Source organism: Mesoplodon bidens (assembly GCF_964165515.1).
Source record: "Mesoplodon bidens genome assembly, chromosome: 18".
NCBI classification, from domain to species: Eukaryota; Metazoa; Chordata; class Mammalia; order Artiodactyla; family Ziphiidae; genus Mesoplodon; species Mesoplodon bidens.
In genome coordinates this window covers 18,363,826-18,378,856 of record NC_138175.1, presented here as the reverse complement: position 1 = coordinate 18,378,856, position 15,031 = coordinate 18,363,826, and the positions used below count along the sequence as shown (strand labels likewise).

Here is a 15,031-nt window from a genome sequence, read left to right as displayed (position 1 = left end):
CTAAGGAATTCTTTTAGATTTTACTTTTTCCTTTGGTGATGACATAAGCTTCATGTCTGCCACTTTGGTTATATTATATTTCAAGGTTCAAATGATTTCTTTTAACTAAAAGCCAAGAGAATGGAAAAGGTCTTCCAGACAACTTTAGTGAACGGTAAGCTGATTTCTGATGTGATTCTCATCAAACACTTTGCCCATCTTTCATCATTTAGACACTAAGGATACCCTGACGCTTAATCTACTTTCGTTTTATACAATGGCACCACCTGGTGGCAAGTTTGCGGCACTCTACAAGAATGAGTTAAAATGGGACATTTTTGCCTGAAACAACTGGCTTCTTGTACTTTGTCTTCCTGAGAAGGATAGATTAATGGGGAGATTGAGGGATGGGGGATCTAAACTATAGCTTCTGTACAAATCTTTCCAATGAATAGATGGAGCCTAGTGGAAGGTTATCAGATCAGTGTTTACCAACTGTAGAACAGCAAGTTAATAGGAATTATAATTGTGCTCACGATTAGCAAACACCTGCTTAAAGTTAAACAGGTTTCCTTACTGACATGTTAATCTTTGTTTTGGATCTCCAGTGAAAAGTATATTCACAGCAGCCCTGTAAGACAGCGGAACCTCTTACTCTTGAGCACCAAACACATTTTGGAAACATGAGGTTGGTCAATCACTGGACTTCAAATTCAAATATAAAGAGCAGCTAATATTTATTCAATTTTTACTATGAATCAGATGCTGTGCATATATATCATGGGTGGTATCTCATTCAACCACTCTGAGATAGGGACTTATCCGTATTTTGCAGATAAAGTTACTGAGGGATACATTTGCTTTATGTGGTACCACACAGCTAGCAGGTGGTAGAGCCAACACAAGAACCTAGGTCATCCAACTTTACACTCATAATCAATACCCTCTCGAAGGAGAAACCCAAGTGAGAATAAAAAGGCATGAAGGCATCAGGCAGGCACTGCGTACATGCATTCAGCAAGAGCTGAATCAAGAAGTCATGTTTGAATAAGCCAGACCTGCTGTAGCAGTACCAGGTGTGGTACCACTTGACAACAGGTAATACACTGGCTCAGGACAGCAAAGGTCTTCTGACAGATAAGACGGCCCCACCTCCACCATCGACAGAACAATTAAAAGCACTTTTAATATTCTTCCAAGGTTTCTTGAAGGAGAGACTAATAATTTAAAATTAGAAGGCCTAAATTCAGGTTCCAGCCTGTAAGTGTGGAACTCTTTCAGTGTCATCATACACAAGTCACTTAATGACCGTGGGGCTAAAACCTGGATTGTGTGACTCATTTAACTATCATGAAGACCAAATAAATGTGGAGGGCTTCCCTGATGGCGCAGTGGTTAAGAATCCGCCTGCCAATGCAGGGGACACGGGGTCGAGCCCTCATCTGGGAAGATCCCACATGCCATAGAGCAACTAAGCCTGGGCGCCATAACTACTGAGCCTGCGCTCTAGAGCCCGCAAGCCACAACTACTGAAGCCCACACGCCACAACTACTGAAGCCAGCACACCTAGAGCCCGTGCTCTGCAACAAAGAAGCCCCACGCATCACAACGAAGAGTAGCCCCCACTCGCTGCAACTAGAGAAAGCCTGCGCAGCAACGAAGACCTGACGCAGCCAATAAATAAATTTTTTTTAAATGTGGAAATGCTTTAGACTAACATATAGCTAATTTTTTAAAGAATGGGATAAATAAATCAACATTTCCACACTATAATTGTGAGTAAAATTCAGAGAATGGTAGGTACATTTTAGCCATGAATCAAAAAAGGCTCAATAATTGAAACTGAAGTTGTGAAGTTTCTAAAGGTTAATAAATGCATATAGATTGAGAAAGAGTTCTTGTAAATAAGCTTTTGATGACTGATGAAACAGTATATTTTCCTTGGTAAGTGTAAAATACAGGTGGTTTCACAGAAGCAATAGGGTGTTCACACAGATACAAATTTTAGGAAAATCATGGCAGGGAAGGAGATTAATCTTTAAGACCTCTGACCACGTGTTTGAGATAGGAATGTGCAGACTGTTTAGGTAAAGGGGATGTAGAAATATTAAAGGGGATGTAGAAATATTTTCAGTGCGTTCCCCATTTCCTCGACAGTCTCCTATCAGAACAGGAATTCAAAACAGTAGCCTAAAGGGAATTCCCTGGTGGTCCAGTAGTTGGTACTCAGCGCTTTCACTGCCGTGGGCCTGGGTACAATCCCTGGTCACGGAACTAAGATACCGCCAGCTGCGTGGCGCGGCCAAAAAACAAAATAACAGAAAAAACGGTGGCCTAAGTGAATAAAGGAAAACAGATGCCTGGTAGCTGGGTCAGAGTAGCTGCACCTCCCTACATGTCGCCATGCTTCAATGAGCACACACAGCTCTCTATCCACTTATGTAGGAAGCCCTGCCTGAGTACACCCATTGATACTGGCAGACATCTAGCAATTCTTGTAAAAATAAGAATTCTGTGGCCTAAAAACTTGTGCTAGACCTAATGAGATGCCAGAGATGTGAATACAAATGAAGTTCACACCCAGCTTACAAGACTCTAGCTCACAGGAACCTGTGGACTCATGTGGCTATACTTATGTACACGAGGGTGTATTTACCAAGTTAGTAAGTGATGTAGAGGAAGGCATCCCTCTTGTGAATTTTAAAATTCTACTTTAGCACCTTAAAATATCCCATTGGCTGAATCAGATTCTTCTTCTTCTTGCTCCTTGCTCTAGGCAACTACTCTCAAGAGTAGGTATGTATACCCGAGTACGTCACTGATAACACACCTGATGGAGGTGACAGGGAATATGTATTTCACTTAGTGTGGAGATGACTAAAAAAGATAACGAGGGGCTTCCCTGGTGGCGCAGTGGTTGGGAGCCTGCCTGCTAATGCGGGGGGCACGGGTTTGAGCCCTGGTCTGGGAGGATCCCACATGCTGCGGAGCAACTGGGCCCGTGAGCCACAACTACTGAGCCTGCGTGTCTGGAGCCTGTGCTCTGCAACAAGAGAGGCCGCGATAGTGAGAGGCCCGCGCACCTTGATGAAGAGTGGCCCCCGCTTGCCACAACTAGAGAAAGCCCCCCCAACACAGCAAAAATAAACTCCTACCTCAACATCTTCTTTAAAAAAAAAAAGATAAATGAGAACATGCAGCCCAATCTGTCCTCATCCCCTTGAAAGCAGGCAGAAATAGTAGGAAAACAAGGAGGTGAAGAAGTATAATACAAGTCAATCCTATTAGTAATAACAAGTAACATTGTAATGAAAACTTTCCGTATAACAAAGATTTCTAAGTCTTCAGTCTCAACTCATTCCAACATTTAAAAATAAGCAGAGCAATTTCTAAGTGCTTGTTCTAAGGTATTGCTTGTGTAGAAACTGCAGCTTTACCAAGAGCAACATCTGAAGGCACGGTCTCATGAATGCACCATATCAAATCATGACACTAAAAGGAGTCACTGGAAGAGATGCCCAGCACCTCACTCTCAACAGCCTTGAGTTTAATCCCAGATTTAGCTAGGACCAACTAACTGGTCTTTGTTGAAGAATAATAATTCCAAGTTCCTGTACAGCCAGGAAGAACTGATGCCACTTTTCAAAAAGATGTTTAAATTCAATATATTTCAGAGTGGAGTCTCACAGGCCACAACTACAGTACAGACTTGGAGACTTGGAGAGACACGAAGGTGTGGAAAAAACCATCCAAACACCTTTCCCCTGCAATGAATTATTTTGACTCCCTACCCCTCCCCTTATAAAAGGGGGAAATGTTTTACTACTCAATTTTTGGGGGCCTTTACATAGCTAAACAAACTAAACACATAAGTTCTATACTCCTAACTTAGTCAAATGACTTTAGCTATGTAAACGAAACTTTTTAAACACTTTGTATGTTTTAACTATTTTTTTCTCTTAAAGAAAAAAAATGCCTTTGTGGGGGGCTTCAAGATTTCTAGAAATATTAAGATATTTCTAGAAATATCTGAGGTTGCCCCAGATCATCCCTGGTCTTGAGACCTCGAGTTACTTTGGAGATCCTGAGTAAAGTCAAGACACTGTTGTTTCTCAAGACAGTGGTCCAGATGACTTCAAGACCCCTGAACAACCCACAGAACAGCAAAGAAACCCACATTCTCAGAATCAACCAAGACTCACATTGGGAACCCTAATCAACTCAAAAGGTCTGAAATCAGACCAAATCTGGGATACATCTTATTTAACTGTCATTTTGAAAGTCATTAAAGACCTGAAAAATCAAAGTGCCACCACAATTTCTTAATTAGTTAGAAAAGTTCAGGCAGAGCATTATCTTTGTAATACAAAAAGCTTCATTTCTCACATAGCTAAACCTTTTTGAACATTTATCTGGATTCTCTCTTTTCATCTTGAAAACAATCCTATGATACAGGTACTATCACTCCCATTTTACAGTGAGGAAACAGGCTTAGAGAAGCTAAAGGTTAAGTAACTGGTGGAACAGCTAGTAAGTGGTAGACAGGGAATGTGAATTCTAACTCCTCCACAATCCGGCCGGTCCTGCAGTCCTCTCACACAGCCCCTTCTCATACAGGACATGAGTACAAGAACTTGCTTTACAAACATTAGCCTTTCTCGTAACATCTCCCACAAGATGGAAAATAAACCACCTATGAAGATGTTATATCTCGCCACCGAAGTAACTATGACATGTTGGGCAGGCAGCTCAAAACAAATGAGCCTGCTTTTCATCATATCCAACTGACGAGATTTAGGTTTCTGAAATCCCTAGAGATGTACTCAAGGTTACCTCCAGGATTCAAAAGTACAGCCTAAACCTGTTTCCTGCCTGCATAAGGCAAAATAAGTCAAAAGAACAGAGCACATTCTTTGTCACTGATTCATCTAATCTCCTACAAAATTTCTTATCCATTGGTTTCGGAGTTGTTAAATTGTTAATATTACTAAGGTCTTACAGAGAACATCATGAGCAATGATCCTCATGATGGTAACTGCCCCCAAAATAAAATGTAGAAGAAAGCATGGTATGTATCGTATTAAACAGAATATGCAGCTTTCACTGAAACAGGGACTTTGACTCAATGGTTTAACCTAACTACACATAATTAAATTTTATGACAGCTAAACAATGTTTAGCTGTAATACACTGGCCCTTTCATCTTTTCTTTTTTTGTTGCTTTTTAAACGGAATAAAGGCTTTAACTTTACAATTCTTAATTTTAAAAAATTCATTTTTATTTAAAAAAATTAAATACATGACACAAAATGTTTGCAAATTGCTGGGCCAACAATTAGCATTTATTGAGTTCTTATTCGGTCCCAGAAACTCTTTGTGTTTAGGGATTCAGTGAGAACTCAATCAGACCTAGATTCTGATTCTGCCATTTATCTAGCTTGCATATGACAGGGGTTAATTTAATCTCATGTTGCAGTTTCTCCACCAATAAACTGAGCATAAAAGAGAACCCATCTCAAAGGGTGGCTGTGAGCATTAAATGAAGTTTTGACTGTAAAGTCCTCAGCACAGTGCCTAACAGGGTAAACCTTTAGGGTCAAGCTATTGATTACCTAGAGGAACATGGCATTTTCTTAGTACATGTCCAATAGGATCACTTTATACTACTCTGTGTACTTATTTTAATGTTTATAGTGGACTAAAACATCCTATAAAAGCAGCATGTTATCAGAATAAAATCAAGCTTACACAATGGGAGAACAATTCAAATATGGCAGTCAGGGTTCACCAAACTGCTTCAGGGACTAAGTTCTGGAACGTTTTTTACCTCTAAGCATGATAACTATTTCTCTGTGTGTCTTTCCATTAAATGAACAATTCAGGAACTTTTATATACAACTCAATACATTATTTTTATTAGCAGTGTTGTGATTTTGTGACTGATGGGGAGAGTCTAAGTTTCAAAGGGCATATCTTGTCTCTTGACAGGCTTATGTTATGTCATTAAGTGCTAAAATCCAGTTTCTAAATGAGAAGCTTGCTCTCCTCCAAAAAGGGGCCATGGAGAGTAGGTGGAACTGAATGCTTCCAAACTTTTCATTAGTGAAGAGTGGGTTCAAAAACGTGTGTGGACACTATGCATACATGTGGTACTTTCCCATCACATTTTAAGATTCCCATGATGGAGGGAATCAATTACTCGTATTTGTAGACAATGAGTAGAAAAGATGGCTTCAGTCGATCTGAGTTACTCCAGTTTTCTCCATCTTCTGCTACTCTGCGGCCCCTTCTACCCTTCCTCCTCCTACTGCTGTGGCACCCTATCTTCCCCAAAGCCCCTTCCTTTATAGCTCTACTTGAGGTCTCCCTCTGTACTGGATTCCCCTCCCACCAGCCCCATCTTCTCCACCCTCTCCCCGACTCCCTCCCCTCCCTTCAATTTCAGCTACAAACACTTCCTATTTCTAGCCCCGCCCACTTTCTGGGACTTCTCCATCCGCTTCCCCTCTCCCCCCCCTCCACAAATTACCCCCAGACTATCTCTAGGACCGCTTTCCAAGCTGTTTAACCCTTTCTCCTACCTCCCAAGGAAACTACTCTTTAAACTGCCTTCCTCCACCTCCCAACCCCCGGAATACTCTTTCCAAACCGTTCTCCCTCCTCCCAAAGATTACTCTTTAAACGTTATCCCTCTACCACCCTCATTTTCCAAATCGTTCCCTATTTCCCCCCCTCAATTCTTAAGTACTTCTCTCCTCCAGGACCCGACTCCACCCCACTCTTCTCTCGTCTCTCACTCCGCCCACAAATGAAGCTGGATCACTCTCCAGACTGTCTCTTCCTTCCAACCACCTTCCCAATTACCGCTTCCAGCAGCCTCTCCCCCACGACTTAAAATGTCCCCTCGAAAGAACCTCACAGTCCCCCGCTAAATCCCCTTTCTGATGTTCCCGCTACTTCCTGGGTTCCAGTTCTACCCCACTCTCGCAAGCATCCCGTGCTGGGTTCCCTCCCCACCCAGGGAAGAACCCCTTTCCGCACATACCTCGAGGTTCCGGCCCGCGCCGCCCCCTTCTCCGTCCTCCGCCCGCGCTCGGCCACTCTTTCCGCCCTTCTCCCGCTCCGCCCTGCTCGCTCCCTTCCTTCCCTCCGCCTTCCGACTCCACATTGCTCCCTTCTCCACAATTCCCGGCCCTCCTACCAGGGGGCCCCTCTGGGTCGCCCCCCACCTCTGCACGGCCCTCCCCGCTCCCCTCCCCGGCTTCCCCTCCCCCGCCCGCCGCTCCCCCACTCCCCGCCCCTCGGCTCGCCATTCTTCTTCTCGAGCCGCGTGCCCCGCCCGGCCCCAGCTCCCTAGCTTCCCGCTCCCTCGCACCCTCGCCCCCATTCCCGGCTCGGCCCTCGCTCCCCGCGGCCTCCCGCGCTCCCTGCCCGCGGCCTGACCTGCAATGGCGGCCGCCGAGCGCGGCGCCGCGCGGCCAACGGGCGACAACCGAACCTCCCGCCGCCGTCGCCGCCGCCGCGAGCACTGCCTGCGCACTTCCGGCCTTGCGGCGCGAGCACTTCCGGGGCAGAGCACGCGAGCGCGCGCGCACGTGGGGCCGGGGCGGAGAGAGGCGAGCGCCGAGAGTGGCTAGCCCATCCGCTGGTGAGTTGGGGAAGGGGCGTGGGGAGCGGGGATGGGACGGGGTGGGGGCAGTTCGAGCGGGTGAGGCCTGCTACAGGTCGGCGCCCGGCGGAGCTCGCCGATTCTCTTGTGCAGAGGCCGGTGGGGGCTACTCCAGAGATCCCCGGAGAGGGAAGGGGCGGTGAAGCCCTCGCGCGCGCCTTGGACGCACTCTTAGCCCGGCCCGGCCGAACGCGCCTGCTCTGCAGGCGGGTTCCTCACCTTGAAAGGAGACGAGTAAGGGGCGACCCAGAGCAGAGTGCGTATATTGGCGGCGACGTTGCGGCAGGTAGAGGGAGTAGTTGACAGATGCCGACCAGTCCTGTGGTTCCTCCCCTTGAGACGCTCTCGGTTCTTCCTGCCCCATCAGCCCCACCGTCAGTACCGTAGTTGAGTGTGTGATTTGCAAACTTAGCATGCACTAGAGATAGAGGTGTTTGCCAAAATGCAGATTGCTAGCCCTACCCCCGCCCCAAAAGATTGGAATTCTGGAACTGTGGAATAGGACCCGGAATCCTGCATTTTTTAAAACCATTTTTCGAGGTGATTTTGATACAGGAGTTCTGCGGACCTGACTTTGAGATACTCCTTTAGACTATCCACATTTCTTGCTTCTTTAGAGTGGTCGTGGTATTTATCCTCCTCTTCACCACCCCCACCCCCAGAAACCTCACACACAAAATACAAAGGAGACCTTAGTTCTGCGTCTAATACATCCGGTCAGCTCCATGTGACTCCGTTCAAGTGCTCACTCCCAGTTAGAGAATGAGGTTATATTCAGTCTTCTGCTCTAAGATCACGTTTTAAATTCTCACCCCTCTTTTTCTGGACCACTTCCTTCAGGCAGTTGTCAGGATTGCTGGCAGTCTGGGTGATGCTGTATGTGTTGATCTTTTAATTTTGTTGCTGAAGAATCCTGAGCTTCTGGAGACTGTTTGATAGATTCTTTATGGGCCATGAAAGCATCATTAGTTGGAAATTTAGAAATGAACCTCCGTCGGACTTCCCTGGCGGTCCAGTGGTTAAGAAGCGGCACTTCCAATGCAGGGGGCTCGGGTTCCATCCCTGGTTGGGGAACTAAGACCCCACATTCTGCCCGGCGCGGCCCCCTACAAAAAAAAAAAGTGAAAAAAAATAGAAATGAACCACGATGAGATATAGTTGGAGTCTTCCACCTAGAATAGTGGTAATAAGAAACATGAGGTGTGGCATACTGCTGTTTAACAATGATTCTTTTCTTGCCCCCCTAGGAATGGGTGAATTTAAGGTCCATCGAGTACGTTTCTTTAATTATGTTCCATCAGGGATCCGCTGTGTGGCTTACAATAACCAGTCAAACAGATTGGCTGTCTCACGAACAGATGGCACTGTGGAAATTTATAATTTGTCAGCAAACTACTTTCAGGAGAAAGTAAGTCATTTGGGAGCCTGATTTGGTGTTTTTGATGTTAATTTTTTTCTGAAGTTCAATTCTGCCAAATCTATGTTTTTTGTATTCAAAGAGATCAAAAGAAAGTAACTGTCCCCCACTCTCTCCAGAGTTGTTTAGAACCACATAACAAATATGCAACCTCTTGTCTGAACGATGCGCTTAGAGTTTTGATCTGTGTGATGTTGGTTAGAAAGATCCTACCTAGGAATTGTGGTGCTCACTGTCATTTGGAAACTAAGGTTTGCTAGATCTGTTGGGCACAATAAGAAGGGAAATTGTCAAGACCATTGCTTCATATCAGTCTCTGCACCATTGTAACTTTGGTAAAGTGGCATTTCCTGCTATAAGTGTCAGTACCCATTTCATTGTCAATTCAGAAAAAATGATGAGACATTTTAATATCAAACATTTTGGTGATGTGATATCAGGAAGATGGATTCCTAAGTTCATCTGTCTGAGAGAAGGTAAATTTATATGCCTTATATTTGGGAATAAAGATTTTAAATTAGGTAAAGTACCGTTTGGGTGTATGCAAAGGGCTGTTACAGCAGCATATTTTTCAAAGGCAGTGATTACTGATTTCAAGTGCAACAAAATAATTCAGTTCACATTTACTGAGTGCCTTACATGCCCTAGGCACCATGATATAGATGAATAGAAGGAAAAATGAATGAATGCAGTGCCCAGCAGCTTAGTACTTGGAATTTAGGCACTCTGTAAATGTTTCTAAATGACTGAGTGGCAAGTATTAGGCATTAAGATGAATGTCAGAGGACCTACCTTCAAGGAGTTCAAAATCCAGTGGGGGAAAGACGAGTATACAGTTTCCAAACAGTGTGGCAAATTTTATGATAGACCTAAGCAGAGGCATAGAATCTTAGTGGAGAGGTGCCTTCTCTGATGAGGTGGGTTTAGGATTCCTGGAAAGAGATGACTTACTGAGCTGATCCCTGAAGCTCTAATAGGAGTTAAGAAATTGCTGGTTACCACAAATGAGTCACATTCCATAGAATGAAAAACGTGCTGTGGTACATGCTTGTTGCATCCTGTGATTTTTCTTGTCATTTATGATAATTGTAATTTTATAATAGTTCATATATATTTGTTTAATGTCTTCTTCCTTGCTGAACTTCAAATTTTATGAAAACAAGGACCTTGTCAGTGATATTCATGGCTGTATTCCCAACATTTAGCAAGTGCCTAGTACAGACACTGCTTAGTTAATACATGTTGAATGAATAAGTCAACTGGTCTTTACCTAGTACCTCTTATTTTCCTCTCCCATCTGTTTTTTTTTTTTTTTGAACAATTAATTCAGTCTGGTTTTCCACTTTCTCCATGTTCCCTTCCCTTCTATTGAAGATTGCTTAGCTCTGGTGATCACTCTCAGAACAAGAAAACATTGTATCTCTGAGAGTGAAGAGTAGTGCCTAGGAGTAAGGAGACCCACATTGTCTTCATGTCGTTGACTTTGGCCCTTTGGGCAAGCCACTTAATTAATGAATATTTTGCCTTTTCAAGTTCAGATAGGAAAAAATTATACCTCCTCATTCCCTTTTTTATCAAGCAGATATAAGAATAAAATTCCTAAAAAAAAAGAATAAAATTCCTGGGCTTCCCTGGTGGCCCAGTGGTTGAGAGTCCACCTGCCGATGCAGGGGACATGGGTTCATGCCCCGGTCCGGGAAGATCCCACATGCCGCGGAGCGGCTGGGCCCGTGAGCCATGGCCGCTGAGCCTGCGTGTCCGGAGCCTGTGCTCCACAATGGGAGAGGCCAGAGCAGTGAGAAGCCCGCGTACTGCAAAAAAAAAAAAAAAAAAAAGAATAAAATTCCTTGATAGTATGAATGCTTTTTGAGTGCTAAGAAAACACTTAGAAATCTGAGACTTGAATGAAAAGCTGGAGTGAGCTGCCTTTGTTTATTTTAATTTTTTAAGCAGCTTTTAATTGGTGAAATTGACACAATAAGCAACATGTATTCAAAGTGTATGTATTGGTAACTTTTGACATGTGTACACCTTTTGAAATCAATCAAGGTAATTGCGATGATTTTTAAAAATTAGATACATCAGATATAAACTGGATTGTCCGAAACTTTATTGACTGAAAAGGTTTTGCAGAATAAGTCCTAGTAAAAGAAACAAAACCAATTGTATAAGTAACTAAAATGTGAACCTGAAAAAAATGAAAATAGCAGTAACATGATCTTCAGATAGTGTAAAACCCACACTAGTTATTTCTAGAGAGGCATTTTGATTTTCACCTTTTTGCGTGTAACCACTCAGTGCTAGTAGCTGATGAATTCGTGGTGGGTTGAAAAGTTATGGTGTTTCTGTAGTTTTTCCCAGGTCATGAGTCTCGGGCTACAGAAGCTCTGTGCTGGGCAAATGGACAGCGACTGTTTAGTGCTGGACTCAATGGAGAGATTATTGAGTATGATTTGCAGGCGTTAAACATCAAGTATGCTATGGATGCCTTTGGAGGACCCATTTGGAGCATGGCTGCCAGCCCCAATGGCTCTCAACTTTTGGTCAGTAAGCAACTATTGGTAATTCAAACCAAGATTTCTCTTGTGCCCACTTAAACTTGCTTCCCTATGTTCATAGGAAGGTGAAATTGTATTATAGCATGTAGCAACTCCAGTCTGAGCTGGATTCCAGCAACCAAGCAAGCAATTGTATTTGGATTCCAATACGAGATACAAGATTGGGGTTCTTATTGGGGATTTAAAAATCTCTTGTCCTTTGGCACTCTTTCTGCTGCTACTTTGGACCTCGTTGATTCATTTATGAAACCAGAGGTTTCAGTTTGGTTTAGAATTTCCCAAACTGTGTTCTTTGGAATTGGGAGATGTAGAAACTGTTTTTTGTTTTGTTGTACCTTGTGTTTTACGATAAATTTTGTTTCAGAAATACGGCGTACTAAATCCTCCTGTAGATTCACAACACAAGTTAGTATATCAAAACTTCTGATAGGTCCTTCTACAAGTCAACTTGTGGAACCATGTTTTTCCAGTGTTTCTCAAAAAAATTTTGAGCACAGACTTAAGACTTACCCCCCGAGAGGGCAGACAGCAGGAGCGAGAACTACAACCTGCAGCCTGTGGAACAAAAACCACATTCACAGAAAGAGGCAAGATGAAAAGGCAGAGGGCTATGTCCCAGATGAAGGAACAAGATAAAACCCAAGAAAAACAACTAAATGAAGTGGAGATAGGCAACCTTCCAGAAAAAGAATTCAGAATAATGATAGTGAAGATGATCCAGGACCTCGGAAAAAGAATGGAGGCAAAGATCGAGAAGATGCAAGAAATGTTTAACAAAGACCTAGAAGAATTAAAGAACAAACAAACAGAGATGAACAATACAATAACTGAAATGAAAACTACACTAGAAGGAATCAATAGCAGAATAACTGAGGCAGAAGAACGGATAAGTGACCTGGAAGACAGAATGGTGGAATTCACTGCTGCGGAACAGAATAAAGAAAAAAGAATGAAAAGAAATGAAGACAGCCTAAGAGACCTCTGGGACAACATTAAACGCAAAAACATTCGCATTATAGGGGTCCCAGAAGGAGAAGAGAGAGAGAAAGGACCAGAGAAAATATTTGAAGAGATTATAGTCGAAAACTTCCCTAACATGGGAAAGGAAATACCCACCCAAGTCCAGGAAGCGCAGAGAGTCCCATACAGGATAAACCGAAGGAGAAACACGCTGAGACACATAGTAATTAAATTTGCCAAAATTAAAGACAAAAATTATTAAAAGCAGCAAGGGAAAAACGATAAATAACATACAAGGGAACTCCCATAAGGTTAACAGCTGATTTCTCAGCAGAAACTCTACAAGCCAGAAGGGAGTGGCATGATATACTTAAAGTTGTGAAAGGGAAGAACCTACAAGCAAGATTACTCTACCTGGCAAGGATCTCAATCAGATTCAATGGAGAAATCAAAAACTTTACAGACAAGCAAAAGCTAAGAAAATTCAGCACCACCAAACCAGCTCTACAACAAATGCTAAAGGAACTTCTCTAAGTGGGGAACACAGAGAAGAAAAGGACCTACAAAAACAAACCCAAAACAATTAAGAAAATGGTCATAGGAACATACATATCGATAATTACCTTCAACGTGAATGGATTAAATGCTCCAACCAAAAGACACAGGCTTGCTGAATGGATACAAAAACAAGACCCATATATATGCTGTCTACAAGAGACCCACTTCAGACCTAGGGACACATTCAGACTGAAAATGAGGGGATGGAAAAAGATATTCCATGCAAATGGAAATCAAAAGAAAGCCAGAGTAGCAATACTCATATCAGATAAAATAGACTTTAAAATAAAGAATGTTACAAGAGACAAGGAAGGATACTACATAATGATCAAGGGATCAATCCAAGAAGAAGATATAACAATTATAAATATATATGCACCCAACATAGGAGCATCTCAATACATAAGGCAACTGCTAACAGCTATAAAAGACAGTAACACAATAATAGTAGGGGACTTTAACACCTCACTTACACCAATGGACAGATCATCCAAAATGAAAATAAATAAGGAAACACAAGCTTTAAATGACACAATAGACCAGATAGATTTAATTGATATTTATAGGACATTCCATCCAAAAACAACAGATTACACTTTCTTTTCAAGTGTGCACGGAACATTCTCCAGGATAGATCACATCTTGGGTAACAGATCAAGCCTCAGTAAATTTAAGAAACTTGAAATCATATCAAGCATCTTTTCTGACCACAACGCTATGAGATGAGAAATGAATTACATGGAAAAAGACATAAAAAACACAAACACATGGAGGCTAAACAATACATTACTAAATAACCAAGAGATCACTGAAGAAATCAAAGAGGAAATCAAAAAATACCTAGAGACAAATGACAATGAAAACACAGCGATCCAAAACCTATGGGATGCAGCAAAAGCAGTTCTAAGAGGGAAGTTTATAGCTATACAATCCTACCTCAGGAAACAAGAAAAATCTCAAATAATCTAACCTTACACCTAAAGGAACTAGAGAAAGAAGAACAAACAAAACCCAAAGTTAGCAGAAGGAAAGAAATCATAAAGATCAGAGCAGAAATAAATGAAATAGAAACAAAGAAAACAATAGCAAAGATCACTAAAACTAAAAGCTGGTTCTTTGAGAAGATAAACAAAATTGATAAACCATTAGCCAGACTCATCAAGAAAAAGAGGGAGAGAACTCAAATCAATAAAATTAGAAATGAAAAAGAAGTTACAACAGACACCGCAGAAATACAAAGCATCCTAAGAGACTACTACACGCAACTCTATGCCAATAAAATGGACAACCTGGAAGAAATGGACAAATTCTTAGAAAGGTATAATCTCCAAGACTGAACCAGGAAGAAATACAAAATATGAACAGACCAAACACAAGTAATGAAATTGAAATTGTGATTAAAAATCTTCCAACAAACAAAAGTCCAGGACCAGATGGCTTCACAGGTGAATTCTATCAGACATTTAGAGAAGAGCTAACACCCATCCTTCTCAAACTCTTCCAAAAAATTGCAGAGGAAAGAACACTCCCAAACTCATTCTATGAGGCCACCATCACCCTGATAACCAAAACCAGACAAAGATACTACAAAAAAAGAAAATTACAGACCAATATCACTGATGAATATAGATGCAAAAATCCTCAACAAAATACTAGCAAACAGAATCCAACAACACATTAAAAGGATCATACACCATGATCAAGTGGGATTTATCCCAGGGATGCAAGGATTCTTCAATATATGCAAATCAATCAATGTGATACACCATATTCACAAATTAAAGCAGAAAAATGATGATATGATCATCTCAATAGATGCAGAAAGAGCTTTTGACAAAGTTCAACACCCATTTATGATAAAAACTCTCCAGAAAGTGGGCATAGAGGGA

General features: G+C 42.2%; 1 protein-coding gene across 2 annotated transcripts in view; it reads left to right on the top strand.

Moving 5' to 3' along the window:
• Positions 1-7,504: 7,504 nt before the first annotated feature.
• Positions 7,505-15,031, top strand: part of UTP4 (UTP4 small subunit processome component) — a 33,530-nt gene continuing 26,003 nt past the window's right edge. Inside the window, exons 1-3 of one of the 2 annotated variants that reach the window (XM_081215239.1) lie at positions 7,505-7,628; positions 8,897-9,057; positions 11,418-11,609. In XM_081215239.1, the coding sequence (XP_081071365.1) occupies positions 8,899-9,057; positions 11,418-11,609 (351 nt within the window). In that variant the 5' untranslated portion in view covers positions 7,505-7,628; positions 8,897-8,898. Of the gene's footprint in view, positions 7,629-7,696; positions 7,906-8,896; positions 9,058-11,417; positions 11,610-15,031 lie in introns of those variants that run through there. The other variant, XM_081215238.1, reaches the window with a different exon arrangement.